Source organism: Plutella xylostella, chromosome 5, assembly GCF_932276165.1.
Source record: "Plutella xylostella chromosome 5, ilPluXylo3.1, whole genome shotgun sequence".
Lineage (NCBI taxonomy): Eukaryota > Metazoa > Arthropoda > Insecta > Lepidoptera > Plutellidae > Plutella > Plutella xylostella.
In genome coordinates this window covers 12,505,630-12,530,924 of record NC_063985.1, presented here as the reverse complement: position 1 = coordinate 12,530,924, position 25,295 = coordinate 12,505,630, and the positions used below count along the sequence as shown (strand labels likewise).

Genomic DNA, 25,295 nt, shown 5'->3' with positions numbered 1-25,295 from the left:
GGCAGACAAGACAACGAACAGACACACACGCTAATATAAACACGCCTATTTTCTAGGAGGTCCTACAAATCACACAATCCAGTAAGTAATTTGCATACTGTAGTCATCATAGGCGTGAACTCACATCAAGAAAATCATACTACACAATTTTCCTCTAGCATCAAAGAGACATCAACAAACAATTTCTAAGTCAGGAAAAAGTTGTAGGTGTTCCCACTGGGCGTCCCAGTTTCCATACAAGGCCTGCCAATCTATCTCAGAATACCTTGGACTCTTTGCACTGTCTTACAAAGAAATAAGGTTGCTTTTAGGGTGGCAAAGAGTGTCAAGGTGTTTAGCTTTGGAATAGAAATAGTCATGTCCATAGTGCAGTCTCGAAACTTCGGGATCACTTAACATGTCTAGTTATTCATGATAAAATGCAGAATTAACTAAAAATCGTAAAAGTCATAAAAGTAATCATAACAAAATAAGGTATGCGGAAATAAATCTGCAATTTGTGCAGAACGCAAGGCATTTCATAATTAAATGGGATGAGTGATTCATTTCGAGACATAAACAGGCGATATTAGTGTAATTTGTGTGAAGTGAAGACATAAATACAACTGATAAACACCTATGAAACTCGTGAAACTCCTATGAAAATCCTCCCGTAGTGTCTGTAAATCGGGATTTTCGTTCGAGTCGGGACTATTTTCCTCCGTACTGTCCCAGCTCTAGCAAAAATATGAGACTTCGGTTAAACAAAGACTGGGGCTTTCTAGGTTTGTGGGAAGATGAGCTTTTCAGTGGCTTCGGCAAGGTATATTGGAATGACCTGCCTTTGAGTTAGGCGTCTAAAGTTTGTGACTGGGCTAATAGCTTCAAAGAAGCTTTACAAAAAGCTTTAAGGCGGATAAGTTTGCTTATTTTCTAAGTCTCTTCATAAAAAAATCTTTAAAAAAATAATTTTATATTATATTGTAGAATAGGAAAAGTTGCATGCAAATAAATATTTCTATGCAAAACCATGCTAAAAATATATTGGAATTTTCGTAAAAAAAACTGCTGATTGCTAAAGTATTAATAATAGTGAATGATGAAGGCATTTCCAAGATCACCCGCGTGACGAGGAGCGATCATGTCAAGAGGTGTATGTGTGCAGTAGGGCTACCACACGACTTGGTTAGTAAAGGACGTTAACGATAAAATCATCTTTTTGTAGGATTTTAACATGATTATGGTATGATAATTTAATGTAAACTATCCTTTAGAATTATTATAATATATTATGTAGGTACTTACCTATGTTAGGCATGTCAATATTTATAATTTAATAATGGTTAGCGAAATATATACATAGTAGTTATATAATAAAGTACGTAGTAGGTCACATAAAACTGTTATTTTCTTCATAATTAATAAAAAAAACATATAATCATGAGTATTTTAAATAATGGTTTAGGTTAGCTAGGTACTTATACATATTATAGATTATAGGATATCGGTAAATACCCTAAAAAAACGATGTGAGAAGTACTATTTTACATTTAAAAAATGGTCGTAAACCGTAAAGTATACCTCTCACAATGACATAGCAAACTACTTTCAAGTCGGTCATGTTATGCGCATCTTGCATAATGCTTTGCTTGAGTGATAATAATAAATGCAAATATGGACTAGCTGTTAATACAGAATAGGTAATAGCAATAGTTAAAAAAAAAACAAATTAACTTAGCCCGTAATTACATCGCGTAACTAACAACATGGCACGCGGAGGGTTCCCGTGCCGGGCGGCGGCGGCGGCGGCCCTAGCGCCACGTCCGGTGGAACAGGTTGCGGGTCCTTGACCGTCGCAGGCGCAGGCTCGCAACAACCCATAGACAACCAGTGCTTCGCGCGGCAGGTGAGGCGCCGAACGTCTCGCCATCCACCGTTCCAATTTTAAATTTAAAACTCGAACTCGAATCACGACCGGACGCTTTCTCTCTCTCTTCCACTTTTACTTTCGCACACGTTTCTGGATGTTGCATCACTGTCGTGCACGGATTTCGTAATTCATCATTAATTTTAAGTTTTTTTTTTTTATAATGTTAATGGTGTAGTGCAAAGAGTGATTGCCTGGATATAGAGGCTGTTCAAATAAATGTGTTTAATAATAAAGTGCGTGAAGGTGATGAAATGAGTTTGTGACCTCAAGTGTGTGGCTGACAACCGCTGTTTAATTATGTAAGTACCCACATAAGATGCATTCATAGGTACACAGTCACATCACATCACCTGTGCCATGATACTTGAGATTTAATTATCTTTGAATGCCAAGGAAATTGCGGTGTTAAACTATAATAAAATTTGCATATTTGTAGATCCCTTTGTTAGATAGACAGTAAACAACCAATCCTATCTGTTTTTACTTTAATCTATAAGAATACACCGAAGCAAAGTTTATTTGTGAATATACGTCCGATGCTATTAAAAGACGAAAATTTTCGAGATGTAGGATCTCAATGTATTAACTGAAATTAATGGAGTTTCCGTCAGCATTTATTATAATTTATACTTAATTAAAAAGACACCGGTTTAAGGCTTACGGAAGATTTTCCCGCCTAAACCACAAATTGAGGTCACCGTAGCTTTATTTTCACAGGTAATTTTGACTGACGGGGTTTTTAGAATTATAAGATTTTCACATTATTTGTGAAAATTTTGTTTGAGTATTAATTAGTATATTTGAATTTAATACAACCAAAATCTGGCTAATAGTGTAAGGATGGCTTCCATGCATTAGAGAACAAAAAGTTTTTTTTAATATTCGTACACTATTCACAATATTCACATACTTATACTATATTATTATTTAGAATGTTAATTAAGCGCGAAGATTTTACGATACAGGTTCCACCTTTAGAAAGGTTTTAACACTTTTTTAAAGTACCTACTTATAAGTACTTAATTACATGGTAAATTATACTGATAGGTAGGTATACGAATAAAAATGAAATAAAACCTTATAATTATCTAATAAGTAAGTAATCTGGTAATTCCACATAACACGTTACGCTCTGTTAAGTAAGAATTTCATCACAAACATTCCTTGTTTTAAACAAAAAGTTGTCTAGAGTTCATACTATATTTATGTAGGTAAGTGTATACTTATATCTATGTATGTTAGTGCCAAAATACCCGAAACTTAGCAGAGCTCGTAACCTCGTAGGTTGCTTGGATGAATTTGCGCATTAGGCAGAGGTGCCGGCAATTTTCCACCATGACACGGCGCCCGCCCCATCAGCGCACTGTTATGGAAAATTGACTTCTCTGAAAGCTACATGATTCCCGGCATCAACAAGACTACAGCGATATACCTATATATACATTTTACCCTTATATAAATCATAGGGTGTAAAGAAGGTACATAATAGGTAACACGTATGTATAAGAGAAGATGTCGTATAACAAAAGTGGATTAGAAAGAATGAACCCCAATACAGTCATGTGAGATAAGTGAGGAAATGGAACATAGGTATTTGCAACAACCCTGTACTTTTCTATACGCTGATCTCGTTGTAGAAGTGGACATGATAAGGCTAACTTGACCAAACGCAATCATATGAGGGTGCAAGAGTAACTTGACTCAACACAAATTGAATGCACCTAGTGTTTATTGCGTTACCTGATTATTGACCAATAGCGGTGACTGTGGCGTATAGCGCCCTCATATTATTGTGCAAGGGCAGTGAGTCGGAACGGCTATCGACGTCTATTGTGTGGTGTCATAGAATTGAATCCGGGAGGATGCTTGTTGTGTGATGATGTGAATCAGCGCTTGATAGGACATAGGACGAGTCAATGAAATGGGATTAATAACTTAGTAGCTAGCTTGGCTAAATAGTCCGAAAGCTTACTGAAAAACGAGGAAAAAGCTTGATGCCGAGAAGGGCTATATGGAGAGTTGGAGACCTACACTATAATAATAATTGTACCTTCATCATAGAAGTGGAATACCAATAAAATTAAATAAGCAATGACATAAGTTCTTCCACCAAACTCCGCAGTGCTCGGGAAAACAGTAAAATTTGTTCGTGTAGCCCATACCAGTTCGCATAGTTGAATCATGGAAACACTTCTTCATTCATTGGTTACAATTGTATGCGCAGGAGTGGTTAGAAACCCGCCCCAGTTCCCATATATGCAGGGCCCATTTATGGACGATTGTTACTGTGACATGAATGCATTTCCTCAGTACGGGAAAAACTATGCAGAAAATCTACACTTAAATAAAATAAAATAACTGTGCCGATAACGATATACCCTTTCTTTGCAATTCCCTGACTAACAGTATAAACAATGGCTCGTAACCACAGCTAATATATATTATATACTAATAAATAGCCTTGCTTCGCCTTGAAAAGTTTTCTCCAATCGTGAGAATTTCGGGATAGAAGTAGCATATTTTTTCCCGTGAAAGAGTAACAGACGTCCATCCGTAAATACTCAAAAACGTTTATATTATCCGGAAATAGTATAAGAAGCTTTTCTTTCATTATCTATCACATTAAAGTGTCTGAAGTAGGTAGGTAATTCAGTATGTAGGTACAATAATTTCCTACCATCATAACTACCAAACATCATTTCATCATCAGCTATCTATTCCCCACGGTTCTACCATTTTTTGGATAAGATTTATTTCATTAATCACAACAATCGTATGGCTATAATAATATAATAATTAACTATACTTAATCTTGTTTAGCATAATCTTTTGTAGTAACTTATAGAAATAATGTAAGTTTATAGTGACACCTTTGCTGACGATTCACCCTTGTACCTTCCAGAAGCATGTCTCCACCTGAAGACCTGCAGGGCGCGGGGGTGGGGGTCGTGAACCGCGGGTTCGAGGGCGCCGACGACGGCTTCCAGACCATCGACCTGCGCACGCACGGCAAGGAGCCCCCAGGACAGCACCAGGTAGACCATCACCACCACTCGCCTGTTCATGGTCAATTGCTAGCCGTTCATTGGTCGAGGATCGGCCGATACCGAGTCCTCGGTATAGAGGAGGTCGAGATACGGGTGGCCATTTTGCAAAGGATTTCCAGACGCACCTCGAAAGTTGTGTAGAATTAGACTGCAGCTACCTTAGTAGCACCACAGCACATTCAATCAAGAATCCTTATAGATCCATAAAAATGTATGCCAGTTGAACAGATAAGCAGGCGTGTTTATTGCTGATGTACTGTGATGGTATGGTAGCAACGGTTCCGGATTTATCAAAGTTGAAATTATGTATGCCTTGCCCATGGAATGTTAAGGAATCCCACAATTTATCGTACCTTGTAGTAAGCGTTATTTAAATGTCTCCTACTATTTATTTCCTTCTTTTCCTGTAGCTACGAACACCCAACAGCAGCATTTATCTCCCGAGACACCTAAGTAGGCTTAAAACGAGCTTTTTCCTACGAAGCTCTCGATTTCCCTCCAAAAGCCATAAATATGGCGCGAATTTAATTTGGTTCCAAATTCAAATTAAAGTCACGTAAAGTTTGTCGCACGTGCACAGTATATGCGCTTAGTCGTGGAGACAGATGAATCCGGGAGCTTGAAAGCTCTGATGATGTCGTTTTGCAACTTTATGCATACTTAATGACTTTTTCATTACAAAACTCATTTAGCGACTCAATCTTCATCTGAGGTATTCGGGGGAATGTTGCATTGTACTGTGTTCTGTATCATCTGTATGTTGTGAAGTACAATAATTATTATGTGTATAATTTTTATCTATGGGCTTCTAATTTATTATACTTGCGGATGTAATTGTTTAGCGGGTCACTCCAGTTTACGAAAAAAAGTTTCGATCTCGTATCTTTCAATATCGCGTCACCTTACAGTAATTCGTCTGAAAATTGCGGGTTACAGACAAAAGTGACAACTTTTGGGGTATACCTACCTATCGAGGAGATCTTCATTACCAGACCTAGGTCAACCATCTGACAATTTAATAGCATCCTGTAACTATAACATTATCTCATGCTAATGTTAAATAATTACGTGTACATCAAGTGATATAACTCACTATCTGGATCATTTATCTCGTAATCGCCCATATCCTACGTAGCCGATTGTTTATATACAGGCTGTTCCATTTTGCCGCCCTCAGTTCCCGTCGCGCCCTCGCCCGCTGCGAGCGTGTGACGTCACGACGCACTGGCCACTTCAGAGCTTACGAAAAAGTAAAAACTTTTCAGTCGCGCCAAAAAGTTCCAATTTTGAATTTATTGTTTGGCATGGTTTAGTCGGGTTTTCATTGTGCTGTGTATGCGTTTTGGAAATGGTAGGTGAAGGTGTTTATTTAACTTATAAAATATAAGGCTTTTATATATGTACCTCCAGTCCCATCGTACAAGAAGACATATTTTGTTATTGGATTAATGTACTTAACGAAAAAAAAACTATAACAGTAAAAGTTACAAAATCATAAATTATAAAATAAATAAATAAATATATAAAATAAATACTTAACAACTACTTAAAATTATCTCAACTTGCTTAACATACATAGATTCCTTAAATATTTTTAACTGGACTAATATTATTTACGATAATATTGGTAGTGTCCCTGACTGTTCTAGTATACGAGGAACCCTAATAAAATTCATCAAAATAACTAATTTCGGACAACAAAAGTCGAAATTACCGCGACGCTCGGGCTTGATTCGCAGATCGTATCGACCAAATTGCACCAAATAACATCATAATCACTGCCCATTCCCCAACGTCCATACGAAGTTAACTTTTACTTAACTTTTTTTTTGTTTTACCGATACTTGACCCAAGACCATCATTAATTGCCTGGCTACTTACAATAACTAATTACCAAAGTGTAACCTTACCATACATAGTAGCGATCTTTTAAATGAAACTTATGATCTTTTAAATGAAATTAGACATAAAATATTAAAGTCGGATCGGAATTCCATTTTGACATTTTCCATTTAGACCTCATACGCATGCGAGATTGTTTAATGTCAAGAATGCAACAGAACTTATTTACTGTTCACAACACCCTGTATTAATGGTGAAAGCTTTAGCAACAAAACTAACTATCTACAAAAACATAACAGAAACAATGCTTGGAAGTTGCAAGCTTCATCAGCATGTCAATATCAGGAAGGCCAATGTTTACTGCCTTGATGGAACCGTGTCATAGCAATAGCACCCAGTCACGGAAAGATACCAACTAAAAATACAACAAATATCGATTTTACCGTGACATGGTCATGAAAAAACATTGAATTTTGAGTGAAATACCTACCTGAAATCGCAATGATATTTTCAAATAGTAACTTTTCCTGTAGCCCCTGAAAGGAAAGGGGTGACGAAGTTTTATTTTGGCTGGCACTGATGATGAAATATGGCACTTTGTGTCGCTTTTTGTCCTATTTTCTGCGTAACTTTATGTACTCTTACTTTACCTTTCAGTAAAAGCTACTAAAAATACCACATGATTCATGTCAATGCGTTTTCATAAAACAAAACACAGTAACAACACCCGAGAACAGTTATTTGGTCTTTACTTTACAAATATAGATTTACAATAGACCCAGTCGGGATTCGAACATGGTTTCAGCACAGGGTACAATAAAAAGTCACTCGATCTCATTTTAATATAAACCAAATATCAATGCAAACTTAACCGTATCCATTCCTTAATGTGTCACGAATTGATTGGTTCTGATTTCATAAACATTATTATTTGGACCGGTTTTCTGTGAAAACCATGATGAGTCTATGATTCATGAACTTATATTCCTATTTTACTACACAAGCGATAGCAATCAAACCAATAATTTATAGTTTTCCACGGCAAAAGCTGATTTTCCCCTAAAAAATGAAAAGCTCCATGTTCAAAGCTCCTGATTACATATTAACCACCAGTATTGTGACATGTCCACTGCGTCACGCACTCTGAGACGGTGGGAGGTCACACGGAGTCACAACGATGTTTTAATACGGACTAGATGGAGTGTCAGTGCAAAAGAAACGTCTTGACAAATACACTCACGGGCAATGAAAAGGTTCCACTGAGAAAAACACAAAATTACTTCTAAACGGAAAAGGTTAGCTTTGGCCGTCTTCTGCAACAATGAAGTACATTTAACAGAGCATCAGGATATTACCAACTAAAATCGGTACTATTTTGCTCCAACTTTAAATTAAATCTTTGAAAAAATTGGGTTCGTTTGTTGTCGGAATGTGAAGTGGAACTTTTTCATTGCCCGGCAGTGTAATATCCCAGTTCTACTACTGAGCTCTTATTTTGGATAGTTCAGTGACAAGATTTGTGATTTTCTTCATTTTTACAATGATTGTCATTAGGTTGAACTTAAAACACGGTTTGAAAGAGTGTGGGCAGTTTTTTGTATGTGACAAACGTTCGTATATTGTTAATCTAAGGAGAGTCATTACAACCTGGTAGCCGCATGGTATGTCTTGACCGGTCACCGGGTGATGGCGATAGGTTACCATCGGTCATAGACTGCTGATACAAATTTAGGTGCTCATTTGAAATTCTAGGTTTGATTGACTAGATATAAATGGATTCGTAGCGTTTTTTATCGTTCTTTCTGGACTAGAATAATTTGTCAAAGTTTATTGTTTTTAATTAACCTTATTTAGTACTAACTAACTTAGTTAGCTATTCCCTATTTCTCATTTTTTTTATCAAGACCTGCTTGAGATGACGAATCATCTCACGCTTCGCATCCATTTAATCATCCTTTGCAATATTGGTCTTTCCATATAAACAATATCTTCATAGACCTCATGAATTATATTTATTTTATTATCATTCCTTATTGATTTAATTCTAATCTTTCAAACAAGGCTGACGACACGCACGTCTCAATTATCCTAAAATCAATGTCCCATACATCGAGTCACACAGCTCCATACATCCATACACGTCTCACAATGGCTCCAAAGCACAATGACTCAAGTGACATCCTGGTATTTGTGTGGACACAAAACCTACTTGATTAATGTAAATACGATCTTTGTTGATACGCACCCACTTGGGCTTTTTATGATGTTTTATTAAATTAAATAGGCATAAACGGCATTAGGTACTTTACCAAATAAATACCTAGGTATATTTTTCTACAGGATTCTATGAATTACACCAACACCTATTGATGTCACACGTAGGTAAATTTGCCTTTTCAATAACGTATAACTACTAGGTATGTTACAAAGTTAGTAAAGTATACTAATACTTACCTACATAGTTACTCACTTAATTTATAATTATAATACACCCGCAACGAGTTATTGCCCTGAAAATGTCACGAAATATGGCGATTACGATCGCTAGTAAAGACTGAAAAACAAATAAAAATTGACTAGCTATAGCAATCCCAATAAATCAAGTTAATTCAGTTCAAGTATCCATAGCAGCCACTTATGAAGTTATTGTCCGTATTTACCGTATAAATTGGACCATCCACGTGGCCAACTTGATGGTGATTTAATGTGACAAGTAAGGAAATTACTCTCGAGTGATTTGAGCGGGAATGACAGGGCGGAAGCCGTGGGCGCGAGCCGGACTGTCCTTAGCACTGTGAGTCACGCGTCGTGGAAGAACCGATTTACTAATCAGCCTGTATATTACAGGTTGCTTCGAAAGAGGACTGGCAGCGCGGAACGAGGATAATGTTGTTATTTATTTAATAGAAATATTTGGATTGATTGATTTTAATGATCAAGTTTTTAATTTCCTAAAACTATAAGATATTGAAATTATACCGGTTTTATAGACCGACATAACGTCAATTTTACGATCTTATTTTCCTGAGCCTTTCTTTACAAATGGATAACAAGTTATCATTGCGCGATTCTACTATTTGCTAAGCTCTTATCTTAAGAAGCAAATGTAGGTTGCCTGTTATCTGCCCGAGGTCGTTCGAAGAAGCTTCTGAGAGCTGAAATGATGAAGCGGTCTTGAAACTGCTGTAGAATATCTGGAGCCTATCTTCAACAGTAACTTCTCGGCAGTTTGTACATTGGCCAACGTACATTCACAGTTGGAATACGCCCCATAAAAGTACCATACATTTATAGCCGAATCCCACGAGTTCAACCACATGGTACTTACCGAAAGATGGATTAATGATAGTGTAAAGATTCACAATATGACAACATTATAAAATAATAATAAGCTCGATACAGATGATGATTTTTTAACCCGACTACGGCCAAACATTATGTAGATATTCAGATGGTGGAAAAGGTTGAATGTTGCACCTTGCTCATTTCCACGGGGTCTGTCGTTTGATCCCGTGCATGTTGCAAGCTTATTCATATTCCTGCTTGTATGTTCGTTTGTAATGGGCTAATGACGGTTCACTACACACAGGCAGGGCACAGGTAATGGGGCTTTCCCGTTTGTTGCAATTTGAGTTTGATCTGTCTGCCATACAACCACATAGTATAGTACAGTTTATTTTCCTACACATCTAATTATTAGCCGGCAACAAGTGTCAGATACTTATCTAATCACACGCTTATCACAGATACTATCAGATGATGTGTAATTGTGCATCGGCTATTTGTTTCATTTTATTTTCTAGGAAGAGGCAATAATTTGTTATCTAAACTAAATGATATACTTAATTATAGTGACCTGTAGCTCTCGACGATTCGGTCATAAACTACAGGCACTATACCTTGGGTCAGTGTATCTAGCCGCTGCAGCGTATGGCCACAGTACTCACAAGGAGAGTCGCCTCGGGGTGGTGAGACCCCTCCCTGATGCCAACTGGAAACGCAGCCTAACTCACCCGAGTCCTACTCCTAACTATCGGGTCGATTACCCTATGTTTTTGACAGTGTATCCCCCTTGTTGCAGGCCCCCGCCGACCCCCCGCCCCCCGAGGAGCGCGGGCTGCGCTGCGGCTGGGCGGCGTGGCGCCCGCGCTGGCTGCAGCGGTACCGCACCGCCAAGTGGGCGCTGTTCTGGCTGTGCTGGGCCGGCGCTATACAAGGTATGGGGTTGTAGCAGGGATATGTTACTTGTCTAAGGTTTGGAGGTATTGTAGAATAGACTGGGGTGCCTCCAAGTAGTAAAGTAGACCGGTGTAATGGTGCCGGAGTTGAGCTATGCTGTGTTGCTATGAATGAGTTTGATATTCACCAATCATATTCATTAGTCTCCATATTACATATAGCATAGCACTTGAGGAAATAGATTTATTTATTTACATAATCATCTCAGTATAGCTGCATATTACGTGCACATCGCTTATTGTGGACAGGCATAGACGCCCTACGGATTCTACCTAGCGACTGTAGAAGTGTAGACCTATGTATGTGCCTTAGATGTATTTTAGTATGATCAGAGTTTTTTTTGCTCTTGTGTCTTTATAGTTATGAATCTTGTGAAGGAGCCAGTTATTTTTAATTAGAATTTACTATTAAAAGATACAAGAATCCTCCTCTTATTTTTATATAACAGCCTCTCAATTAATTGAACACCTACTCGTTCCACACACACTATAAAAGTACGTTTCCGGTAAAGCAATTCAATTAATTGATGGGTTTGGAGGAGCAATTACGAAGTTTGTATTTTTGTTGGAGAAAGAAAATACCAAACCTGTACAACTTGGACCAAAGGTCAATAAGACATTAATGAGTGATCCAAATAGGTATGAAATTACCTTGTACCTAACTACTTACCAACTTTCAGTATTCACGGAAAGATTTTGTGCTACATTATTTTGATTTCCTGAGAACTGAACTGAATTATTGCTATTCAATTGAGTACCTACCGATTTATTTAAGGTACTTCACGTGTTAGCGTAGCTACACAGGGTTTGTTTGATCCTATAGCTAGGGTCTCCAACCAAACTAACAACAAAGCTGTACCATCTTCACATTATAAAGAGGTCCCAAGATCTATGAAAGGTAAACTAATATCTTCCTCACAAAGGTGTCGCCCCACAAATCAGCTCGTCGTTTAGTACGCAACATTTAGCGGGCAGTTGATAATTTCCCCCGGGACCGAGGGTACTCCCCGGCCCGAGATAGCGCCTTGTGGCAGCCCTAGCGGAGTCCTCACTGATCTCTAGGATCTGGGGGGCTACTCTCTAAATCGAATAACGAACGAATAAGACTTCGAACGACTTCATCTCGTTGTATTAAGCGCACCGAGTTAGAAAGTGACCCCCTGGATCTTAATCGTCGGATAACATCCTTCTTTTTTATCGCAAAATGTGGTGCATGCGAACAGAAAAGGCATTAGTAATTATAATGTATCATCCTACTTACAATTCATTGGACATGATAATTCTCATTTTGAACATAGGTTTTTATTTTTAATATTAGAGGCAGAAAAATGAATTACACATATATAATGTATCATATAAATTTATTTATATGTTTCTTTCTTGTTGCGAATTGCGAAGCCAGATGTGAGAGTGATTTAGGCTTCTTATTAGTGCGGACTTTTTATAACTACTGTTCGCTTCGTTCCCATCGGATCACCATGATCAGTCGGGACGCTCCTAGTCCCGCGGGGGCGCGGTGAATGAGCCGCGTCGCCTCGTGGTAATGGCACAACCTCCTCGTCTCCAACTCACAACAGACACTCAATGAATACAGCTTCAAGACTCTTTTAGACCTTTACCCTATCTAATAACATGTAGGTATTTACCCATAAGAACAACGCAAGGCCAAGTATAAGTACCTATAAGACTCATTTGCATACTTTAGTGTTATTCAAAATTAAATAAGAAGTCCTTGACACATTAACATTTCTATATTTTCTCTGAAATATATTAGATAAGATTTCCTTTGCACAGCCTCGACTCTTATAAAGAATGCTAGTTTGGAAGCAATTCTAATAAATGGCTATAAATACGAACGCAACAGAGGTTTTATACAGGGAAATGATGCAATGTGAACCGAACATAAGCCATAGCTGGAGGTGCAGCACGCCAACAATTAGCCCAACAGTAGTTTTCCCGCCGGAGCCGTGAAATATGAATCCAGGTGGCACCTGTTCGCGCCATATTTCTCGCAGCACCACCGATGAGGAAACTTGCAGATTTATCACCCCCCAGCCAGCACCGAGCCAGCCCCCAGCTCTGGCCGTTATTACGTTGTATATTGTATCCACATTCGGCACCTTTGCGCCGAATTGTTTGCAGTTTTTCGAAGATAAAGAAAGATAAATACACTCGCAGGCAATAAAAACTTTCAGTGAGATCACAAAATTACTTACTCCTAAACGGAAAAAGCGTAATGACGCCGCCGCCGCGCCGCACCGTCTGTAATATTGAAGTATAGCTCATCAGAATATTACCAACCAAATAAGTAGTTTTTTAATTTTGTAAGTGGAACTTTTTAATTGTAGGCAGGTACAGTGCTCCAAAATTGATAATGCGCATAGAAATCTTTGACAGATCGGTTGTTTTCGATTATGTGACACATGATATTGACTCCTATTTCTTTCGAACAAGGTGTAAAATGCAAGTGTTTTTTTAAGGCTCTTACGATTTAATGATTCGGGTGTGAAGATCTGCATGTGCATTATTAATTTTGGGCAAGTGTAAATAATTCATATAAGTGTCATAGCCGAAAGTAACTCCCTTTCAGAGGGATCATTGTGGTCATTTTTAACACCGTGTATTCAGACACCTGTATAAGAACCAACCCCTAAAAAGCATGAAAGCAGTTACTAAATGGAAATAATGCGTACTATCTGTTTACTGCGCTGGGGGAGTCCCGTAATTGAGTAATATTGAATGCTAGGGGATTAGGGCGCCGACACACCATGATACTGCATAAGGGTGCTCACACACGTGCCGTGTAAACCGGAAGTGGAGTGTGAGTACGTATAGTAAACAGGCATTTTGCTGGGCAACGGAAAACAGCGTAAGTAGACTAAGTACTCATAACATAATAATAGTTAGGGATTTAGTAGAATCCATAAAGTTCAAAGAATGGTAATAACAACCTGTTACATACTTTAAAATAAGTATTTCAGTTGTTACTTATCTGTTAATATGCTATTCAATTTTTGAAATATGTAAGTACCTATGAAAATGTCTTAGTAAGAAAGTACTTAGAACAGTAAATAGGATATAAAAATCGTTTTAAATAATACAAATGTAGCACTGGCAGTTTATCCGAATACAAAATGAATGCACCCGAACACATTCACTATTTTATTTGCAAATATTATTTACTAGCGCAATAAGTTTGAATAAGCAGGGACGTGGATTCGCATAATTTGATCGTATCTTGTCTCAGTCTGATATGTAGCAGATATTTGTCACATTTTCTGTGTTCGGTATCTTTCTGATTGCAATCACATACAGGATGTTTCAAAAATGGCATTATAAGTGTAAGTTTAAGCGTCACACAATTTTTGTACTTTGGTAATTAGTAAATTTATAATGCTTAACTCGTAAGTAACTACTAAATTTACTGCTGCCTCTGTGGTCTAGTGGTAGAAGCTTCGCTTCATGACCCAGAGGTCCCGGGTTCGATTCCCGGGGGGGACCATAAATTTGTGTTTCTAAATTGTGGTTCTAAGTTTGGTTAGGATATAGAAGGCTGATCACCTGATGTCCGAAACAGTGAAACGATCCATGCTGTCGGGTGGGCATGTAAAGCAGTCGGTCCTGCGCCTAGCTCTCCAGTCGTGTCGGTCAATCCGTCCCATTGGGCTATGAGTGTGCTCCTGTGTACTGCGCACACACTTGGGCACTATAATCTACTCCTGCGTAGATGGCTGATCTCAAATGAGATTGGGCGCCGTAGTCGAAATTCGGCTAGGAGGACATTAGGTAATTTACAGTTTTTATATATTTTATAATGTATTAATGAATATTTTACTTTGGCTGATCTATACAGTAGGGCTGTTGCCGCTGCCGGTGTAAACCTAGAAGTTTATAAACATTCAGGTATCAACTTTAGCTGTTGACTGTATTACCAAGTAAATAAGTTACCTGTTTCAATTCCTGTAAAAAGCAACTTTCGTCCTGAAAAGTTACGTTGGGAGTTAGTGCCCTCTGTGCGGGGACTATAAATTTCCCGCTAAGTTATTCCGGCCATTTATCCAACAGGTGTGTTGCGGAGTTCACTTCACTTGCGCTGCAACTTAAGACGTAACTTCGAGGGGTCACTTTAGGTTAGGCAAAACTAAGTTTCGGAGCGCAGCTGCGACCACCACGACTGATTTATTTATTTATTATTAAGTAACAAACAGATTTAAATAGATATTCAATAATACCACATAAGTAAATGTAAGATAACATAATAATTTAAGATAACAAAAGACATTGAGCAAGGTCCATGACTACTTTCGTTCGTTTTTTAACCGCCTTCAAAAAAAGGAGTTTCTAAATTCATCTGTATGCACGTTTATTTTTTTAGTGAAACCAGTCTAGCTATTTATAGAGTCTATATATAGTATGTACTGTTTAAGTAGTATATATCTTGCACTTCTACTCCCATTAATTTAGTTAAAATTATCTCTTCCATCCAAAGGTTGTCTGGTAAGCAATAAGACCGCCTTTTTGTACTATTTTATATATAAGTTGTGAAATTGTAATGTTTTCTTTAATGGTGCAAAATAAAGAGTATTCTATTCTTTTCTATTCTAGCTAGAGAGACCCTCGAGCCATGCTGCAAGGAAGCCGCTACTTAGCCAACTTGGCCGTGATTTATTACATTATTAGTGCACGCGGGGTTTCATTAAATATGAGATTGAGCTGGTCTTGGGTTTTGGAAATTATGGAATGAAGTGTTCTAGAGTTAGACGATTTCTCGAGTGGAGACACAAGAGAAAATGTAGCGTGGACGCTATACAACCGGCTGGGCTGAAGACTCAGAAATTCGCATTGAGAGTTTCTTCATAGTAGAAAGTGAATGTTAAGTATTCATTTAGTACTTATCTTTAAAACAGAATAACCTTTTAAATCCTGTTCGCCATTCACCTTATTTGTTCAAACATAAGTTATGTAAACAGCATTAAACACAGTGGTTGGACTAGATTTTAAGTGCGGAAACAAAACTGGCTTGGTGATTATATTTTTATTTAAGTTTATACATTCATGTATAAATAGAATATCAATATTTCAATACTAGATAACAAAAATTCAGTACCTTCCTTATTAAATTATCCTCTTGCCCAAATTTTTTAAGGCAAAATTAAAACTAAATTACTACTTACCTACTTAAGTAAAAATTTTGAAGTACCTCCCTATTTGAGCAGTCCAGAAGTTACTAGTCCTTGTGAATGTAAAAACTCTTTAAATAAACAGTAGAGCCTGTACGCGACAAGTTAGTTACATCGTTCAACAGCTGTTTAAGACATATTTATACATTGTGTCGAGTTGATTGTGCCGGTTAGGGTGGTTGTACACTATGAGCTTTATCTAGTAGGTATAAGGTTTACGAGAGATCCGCTTATGTTTAGGATGTAAGTATAGCTTCTCTCTGGTCAAACGTTCTGGCTGTAACTTGAAATTGACCTTTAGGCTGTAACTTTATTATTCAGGTTATGTAGGTAGGTATCTCACAGTTTAACACCTGAGAAATTCAAGCAATGTAGAACTTGGTTATGAAATGCAGCGCTGTGATTGGATGAATTGTCCGTGAGTAGAACTTAAATTACTCATAATATGAGAAAATAGGCATAAATTATTATTAAATTCTTTATTGCACAAAATTTAAATATGTACATATAGGAGAACTTAATGCTAACAACATTCTCTTCCAGCTAACCTTGGGTGTTGTGGAGAAAGTGATAGGTAGTGCAACAGACTGAAAAATGTTATCCTAACATTAATAATTAAATCACAAAATACTTAGTAGGCGCTCATTGTTTTGTAATATTAACAAAAAAAATCCTACTTGTGCGGGTGCCCTAACTTCCACTCGACTGGGCCGCGACTGCCCCTCTTCAGATATTTCATCAGATATCTGGGGGTCGCTTTAGCTTACGAAAAACTAGCCCGGGGAGCTATAACGACTTTATCTCGTTACATTAAACACGCCGCGCCTGTTGCTTTACAGATCTCGTTCATTCGTTTTCAAAGTCAAAGTCAAATGTTTTTATTCAATGTAAGTATACTTATAAAATTTTCTGATGAACGAACGTTTTCTGTAAAGGTAAAGCAACCTTCCCGTTGATACATCGGATCGGATATACCTGTCTGTTGATCAGATAATTTTGTATCCGATATTTGGGATCATAATAAGTTTTGTCAACTGCTTGTGCACACTCGCGTAACGAGCTCGGTTCTGGTTCAATGGAGTTAAAATCTTATTTTTATCACTTCTTGCATCTAAGAATAGAAACGTTCTTAAGATGAGTAATTAAATAAGAATCTAAGGGCTGATTTTTCAATGGTTAGATAAATGCTATCTGAGGAATAAAAATGATGCCAAACATTCAGACACGACAGCATCAGCATTATTTCCCAGATAAACTTTATAACAATTGAAAAATCTGCGCTTAATAATTGATAGATAAATAATTAGCACGAGTTTAGAATAAGAATTAGAGTACCAAACATAAAAAAGCTTAAAATTCATGAAACAAGTAAATCTACATAATTACACTTTACCTTTATTCCTTTCTTTCGTACGGAGTTCCAAGTGGCTCGAGCATCATACTTACGAGTTTGTAATCCAACCAGCCATAGCAAATGTTTTGCTTACTCTATTCATTAATGTAAGTACATAAAGAAACTATAAGGGGGTGTTTATGGAGTATAAGAGGTTATGGAGGTACTTAGGTGGTAATTTTTGTTTTTTTCCTCTCAATTTACATCGCATTTATTATATTTCATAAGTATTAAGTAGCTATTTAATCATTTACATACTTAGGAAGTTAAATAGGTATAACTTTTTATTACTTAATACAGTATAGGGTAGGAAACAAAAATAACATTTATAAATAAGTATACGGGTGAAATTAAGATACATGGGCACATAAATTGCAATTAAGTACTTACTATGTTTTCTGTAAGCTTATACGCTTGGGTAGATTAATAGATAGTTGACACCTAGTGGAATTGAAATTAACCACATTTAACAAAACGACGACCAAAGTTATTCTTTTTTTTTTTTTTAATCTATATTTATTAAAGCGACTTAGGTCACTTACAATAAACTGTGACCATGTCAGTCTCATCGAGACATACACTATTTAAATAAATCTTAAACTAGGGTTGTCTTAAGTCTAAACAATAACAAGTTATTCTTCTTTTTAAACATAGTCTTTTAATTTATCTTTTAAGCGTGAGAGCTATTCTATTCAGATTAGCAATAATATTGTGTTATAAAATTTATTTATTAGTCATTAACGCAGATTTTATTGAAACTCCGTTTTAAACTGTGTTTTCCAACATTACTGTACTTATACCTATTAATTTGCATGTTATTTATTGTATCGTGACTTTCCAACGTTTAGCATGCGAAGTGGTGAATACAGCTCTGAACTGAATGTACGTAATAATTATACATTACCGTGTAATAGCTGTAGTATACACCTACAAATTATCGACAACAAGGTAGAAATGTAAATTCTGTTAGTGAATATAAGTAACATTTGTCTTGTTCAACTCACTACTGACAACAGCTAATCTTCGGCAGCTAATGGAATGGAATTGTACTGGAATAAGTGAAATAATAATGAAAATTTTCTAGACTTTTTACACTTTCTAAGAAGAGTATTGTTGAATGTTTGCTTATTAGGAAACTACAGTCATACATAGTATGTGGTTAGGTAAACCTAACTCACCTCAGATTCTCTTCAGTTTACCTCCCTGCCAGAGTTGAAAACTCTATTATAACTGTTTTAAATATTCTTCAACTAATCTCAAGTTTAATTCAAAACTTTACTATTTATGGGAGCGGCACAACACCTGAAATTAAAATATGTAGTCGTGTTAGCGGTAGATAATAATGATAAATTTATGCATATTCATCAAGTTCTAAACTTGATTTCAGGAACCGTAAGATTCATGCGCTGTTTAGAAAACTTTGTTTATTTATGTTTGGAAATTTATGTTACACGGGGGTTATAATATACATAGTTATGCCATTTGAAGATAATAACATGTCTTCACATTTTTCTAAATAGAACATTTTAGAGATTTAAACACAAAACATTACACCTTTGATGCTTTGCACTACTAATTTCCCAAATAAAAATAGGTACATTGTGCATATTATATTTAAATAACGACACAGAGTTATAATTTGTAAAAAGGATTTTTTTAAATGACACGCGCGTCACGACGTCTAAATGCTAGAACTATGTTTGTTTACTACTAAAGCTGAGATAACATCATTGTACCTACATGCGCTGTGTTACCAGACACATAGGTAGATGGTTTTATAATCTGCCGCCGAAGTTGGAGCTTGTATAAAGCTTTTATAACACTATTTGTGGAGTTAGGGTGCCGGAGGATTAAAATTTAGAGGACGGGCGGTGGCGGGAAACTGTCATTGAGCTCATAATGTTATTATAACCTGCATAACCCTACATAATAATATAGTTTATACAGATTTATAGTTACCACTTTTTACCTTAGTCAAGGAATAAAAGTATATTTAATATTTTCCTTCAGGCAATCCCGGTATAAAAAGTAGCTCCCCAAATAGCCCCAAACAATGTCCATTTTTATGTGAGGATGTGAACATTTAGTATCAATTTATTATTTCACCGTCCAAAGGGGCAGTTACAGTTACATCCAGGCATTTGTAAGGATTCACAAGTTGACTTCACGAGTCATACGACCCCGGACATTTTATTAATATTTGTTAGACTCTCTGTACTGTAAGTACTGTGTGACAGACTGCGATTTACGGGGTTCTGTGAAGTTTTGCGCTGCTGATGTATAGTGCCACAATCTTATCTGTTCCGGTGGCGACGTCGCTGTCATTGAATCCAGTGATGCCATCGATTAAATTTTGCCTATTTCTGGTTTAAACGACAACTCATTTCTGCTATTACCTATTTTTATAATTAGGTACATTCATAAGTATAGATAAATCAAAATATAGGGTCGATAGTAAATGAAAGAGGATATAATATATCCAACGACATTTGTTGTATAAAAAAATTGTCCACGGCAAACAGAAACAAAATTAGTTCTGATTATGTTCTGATATAAGACATTAAATCTAGATTTTACAATGATATAGGTATGTAATATCTGTGGGTCGTGGGAATAACGAGATAGAAAACTATTGTACTTAATTATTATTTATTTATTTATGAACACTTTATTTTTTTCATTTTCTTAAGTAACAAGAAACAAGAGCATAAAATTCAAAGAAATTCAGACAATGTACAAAGGCTAATTGCCAAAAATCCATTTCTTCCAGCCAACCCTTGATACTCGTAGTGGAAGAAGAAGATGTCATTAATCATCATTATTTCGTCTAAAATCGCTGCAGGTGCGAGAAATTCTTCTTGGTATACTGCCTAAGGTATAGGTACGCAGCTTCACTCACACCTGTAATCAAAGAAAAATAAAGATTATATACTTTCATCACGACCCATCCCGTCCCCACTGCTGGGGTACGGGTCTCTCGGGAAAATATTAATAAAATTACATGTAAGTATATGGGTAAAATTATTCGTCATATTTGGCAACACTAACCTGTAGCCGCTGCAACTCGTTCTTCCAATTTTTCTAACGGAATTAAAGGCGCCTGAATACGTTATTCTTCCTGCATAAAAGCCAATATATCTAGTATTACTTTTCTTGCATCACTTTTCAGCGCTTTTGGCATTATTACACCCAGAAAATCACAAAACAAATTAAATAACGTAGCGTCAGCCTCTTCGCAGAAATTGACAACTCAAATAACGCACAGAGTATGAAAGGACGTTTGACAATGACGTCTCGTTAGTACACATTTTGACCACCGGAACAGATAAGATTGTGGCACTATACCTATTGAATAAACGGGTTTTTGAACATTTGTCACACAGTAAATTGGTCACATTTGTAAAAACTATTTAAGGGAAGTAAATTCGTCACATATGTCTTAGATATTTGTTGCGAGTATTACCAAAATCAACCCTAGATGTCCTACTCCTTCCCTACAGAAGTTTTTTAAAATTATTTCGTGGTTAACTATACTTACAGGGGGTTTAAAGCTCAAACGTCGCTTTATACTATAGGCATGTATGATTGCATCATCCTTAAAACACAATATATAAGCAAATTTATTTATTTTTGTCGAACCACACGCCGGTCATACCACAGACACACGCTAGTCTTATACTTAATTAGGTATAACCCCAATTATTTTTTTCGGATAGGCTTTGCTGCTGATGGTAAAAGAGAGCTATGAAAATAGGCTCTGACATGATGTTATGTATGGACAATACAGGCTTTAAAAATACATGTTCCATGGAAAAATATGGTTTCAAAGAGGAACGGATCTTTTTGCGTATCGATATAATCCGCGGTGCTAGTGCTGGGCGAGCTGCGGTTTAGAGTACAGTAAAATTTGTATCACGTACAACGTCGTACTAATAAAAACTCTTTGTATACATCAAGTACTAATATGATAGTAAAGAATAAACCCAAAAACTGTCGGACTACAAATCGTTTTTTAGTTCCGATGGGTTTTCTGAAAATGACGATGACGTAGGTAGGTACGGTGTCCTGCGCCTAAAAGTATACAGGTGGAGTTTTTAAAATAGCGATCCATGATGATGAAGGGACCAACTACATCTGTTATAAATCCGGGGATGTGTTGTGTGTGATGTGTGTAGCAGTGGTGTTTATGTGGATGTGCTTGAGCAGCATGTGAGCTTGAGATCGCTATTTTAAAAACTCCGCCTGTATACTTTTAGGCGCAGGCCACCGTACCTAAGTTACTTTTTTAAGCCGAAGAACCTAAATATTTTTAATCAAAGCGTATCTTCATGAGAAAGTCAAGTTATGTTTTTTATTAATAAACAAAATAAGTAGGTACTTACTCTTTAGTTTAGCGAAGTATATGAGCTCTGCCACTTTAGACTCTAATGTGCAGTGGTACACCCCTACGACGCGCTCTGTAAGCGGATTATGCAAGATGACACGCTCGGAGGAATATGGTATCGGAAATCATACGATTTTCTATTTGGTTACTTAATACTTTTGAGGGATTTGCCATTTGAAGATTAGCCGTGTATTGTGTATGCCAGAGATGTTCTTAGTTGAAAGAACATGTTTTGAATAGGGAAAGGGTTTATGGGATGGAGTAAGTAGCAATATCATAGAATATTATGTTTATAGTGATTCTACAATGACATCGCTACTTACTGAAGTGCAATATGTACTTAATTCAGTCGAAAAGTAAATTTAAATACCAACCATAAAATATTAAAATAAATTAATTTTAAAACTTACGTGAACACGACATGTTTTACAAATACCTAATGATTAGGTAACGAATAAGAACTCTATCTGAAAAAAAATGTTGTGACTATGTGTAATTTATTTAATCGTAGATATTAATGTTAGCCCGCAAAGGTTACTCTACTCGCTTTTAAATTAACTGTTAAGGGCTAGCGTCTTGACGTGCGCGTCTGGCATCCGTGGTAGTCTAGCACATATAGGACAACCTATGTATCATCACTATGAACCAGTCATTTTATTTACATTCGTCGTACCTAGCCGTGTCACACCACATGATATTACTCGTGAATCTCGTGAGGTTATTGTCAGAGGCTGGCGAGGTGCGTGAGATCGCATACATTACAACGTGCAGTGGACGCCGGGGATTAATCTATGTTGTTCCACGCAGCCGCATGATGCCACTGTATTTACACGAGCTACGTCAGCGGGTGACCATAAAACATGAAATACTACTTTTTACACAAGTAGTTTAAAACACCGATATAAGTTAATCGCAGACAAAAAAGGTTAGAGAGCCAAAATTAAAATAGCTCATACCTTCCCATCGCGATTTGATTTGTAGTGAATTCAAAGCTCTTGCATAAATTCTTGATTATAGGAGCCACAATATTCACCCCACCTAAAGAGTTTTTCTTTAACATATTTTTAATTAATAATCTCTAACAATGAAGCTTGCAGCAGCAGGATGATTAATTTGATGTTTTTAACTAATAAGCGCATTATCACGGTGATTTTAGAAAGTTTTCTAATTATTTAACGTCTAAGATTGTGAATAAGAAGCAAAGTGTGGGAGCCATTGTGGTAGCTCCAGATAAGCTAATGGAACACGGCTGATCTATTGTAAAGAGATAATGGATGCATTAATTTTGACATCATCTTAATTTTTTCTCTACTGTGAGAATTTTACGTAAGTTTCCTTCATAATTACGAGTATGATTACTTTTGATATGATAATAAACATAATAATATCAAGTGCACAAAAATAGGTCTAATTAAACGCAATAAAAGGTAGCCGGCACTTCCGATTTAACCGGAAATACAAATGGGAATATGAGGAAAGCAAAAATGGCGGTTTGAAAATAGTAGAATATTGGCTCAGCGGAGGCTTCACTGCAGTTATTAAAGTTTCAGCTCCTTCCGGAGTGACGGACGGACGGACGGAGCGATGTTTGAACGGACAAAAATATATGCATAAAAGTACACTCAGCCGTACATCGAATGTCCTATTATAGGAGTATATACTATAACTCCTATACTCAGTCGGATATGTTCAACGTCTATGACGTTGGTGATAGTGTTGCTAAGAACGTCTAGGTATTTACACAGTAATAATAATAATAATATAATAATATGTGGGGACATCTCACACACGGCCATCCGACCCCAAGATAGGTAGAACCTGTGTTATGGGTGTCGGACAGCTGATATATCTACACAAATACATAGATAGATAGATACTAAATATAAATATCAACACCCAAGACCCGAGAACAAATATCTGTGTTTAAACAAATATCTGCCCCAGCCGGGAATCGAACCCGGGACCTTCGGCTCAGTAGTCAGGGTCACTAACCACTACGCCATTTGGTCGTCAGTGTCGGATTGTTGATGTTTTTGATTTTATGATAGTCGGTGATACAAGAAGGAAAGTATGAAAAACATAGTAAGTAAGTACCTACTTAGTTATAGCTGTGGCAGCTATATTATTGGGTACTTGATTACACAAGCATATAAAGGTACCTAGCTTTTATTTTATGTATATTTTCTTCAGGTTAGATAGTTTTACAGTGCCACGTTAATTGATAAACGACAACACAGGCCCTATAAAGTGGCTAATATAGGCCTCCGAGAATAATATTAGTCATGAATAAAATGCAGATAGGTGTGAACTCAGACACAACGACGAAAGCCACTCTTCATTAGCTGTGGATGTGGATATGGACCTGTGGATATCAATATCAATCATCGCGCTTAGGTTATTTTAAGCATGGGATTTTGAATCTCAATAAATTTCAATATTAGTCCGCAGCTGCTGGTCATGGCTTTGGGTAAACGATTTTACGGTATACCTAATTTAATTTACTAAGCATTCATAAAATTATATTTGCATCGAGTATTGACGGTTCATTACTCTAGGTATTTAAGAAGGTACAGGTTTTTTTTCGTCAGTCATTTTGCGTACTTTTTCATTTGGTCATATCCTTACTAATATTATAAATGCGAAAGTAACTGTGTCTGTCTGTCTGTCTGTCTGTCTGTCTGTCTGTTACTCTTTCACGCCAAAACTACTGAACGGATTTGAATGAAATTTGGTATACATACGTTCTAGACCCTGGGAAAGAACATAGGCTACTTTTTATCCCGGAATTCCCACGGGAAAACTTTTTAAGGCGAAGCGAAGCGCGCGGGAACAGCTAGTAAGTAATAAGTAGTACTTAAGTATGAATAGTCATAACTTTACATTGTTTTATAATTTATGCGGCTTGTCGGTGTTTGTGCATTATGTTAATGCTGAGGTAAATAACCAACAATAACTCATAATTATTATTCAGGGATTCCTGAAATCCACAATATTAAGCCGTAGCCCGATCAGTCTCGTCTGTCAGTTGTTGAGCCATATAATGGTAGGCCATGGCTTATCGGACAAATCAAGCAACCTTAGGGAAATTGCTAGAAGATAAGATGGTCAACTACTCAAGTCAGGCATCTGGCTTCTAAGACAGCTAGCTGCTTTATCTCCTGGTATTCCATATATCTAATATAATTATCATCGCCTTGTTTAATAGTCCGACATTGTGCTACCAGCTTAGGATATCCGTAAGAGTCGTGAAGTTTCTTGCAATTCCTTTCTGAAATCTCTTGAGATGCGCCAGTTGCGGAACT

The 25,295-nt window shown here is 36.8% G+C and overlaps 1 protein-coding gene and 1 long non-coding RNA gene across 3 annotated transcripts in view; one reads left to right on the top strand and one right to left on the bottom strand.

Moving 5' to 3' along the window:
• Window positions 1–1,773: 1,773 nt before the first annotated feature.
• LOC105382214 (solute carrier organic anion transporter family member 4A1) overlaps window positions 1,774–25,295 on the top strand; it is a 33,617-nt gene continuing 10,095 nt past the window's right edge. The window contains exons 1-3 of one of the 2 annotated variants that reach the window (XM_048633329.1): window positions 1,774–2,208; window positions 4,812–4,944; window positions 10,880–11,015. In XM_048633329.1, coding sequence (XP_048489286.1) covers window positions 4,816–4,944; window positions 10,880–11,015 — 265 coding nt within the window. In that variant the 5' untranslated portion in view covers window positions 1,774–2,208; window positions 4,812–4,815. Of the gene's footprint in view, window positions 2,209–4,811; window positions 4,945–6,069; window positions 6,308–10,879; window positions 11,016–25,295 lie in introns of those variants that run through there. The other variant, XM_048633330.1, reaches the window with a different exon arrangement.
• On the bottom strand, window positions 20,403–20,722 carry LOC125491416. The gene is made up of 2 exons (XR_007268282.1): window positions 20,658–20,722; window positions 20,403–20,510 (listed from the first exon to the last, which is right to left on the bottom strand). It is a non-coding gene; the product is annotated as an uncharacterized LOC125491416 (long non-coding RNA).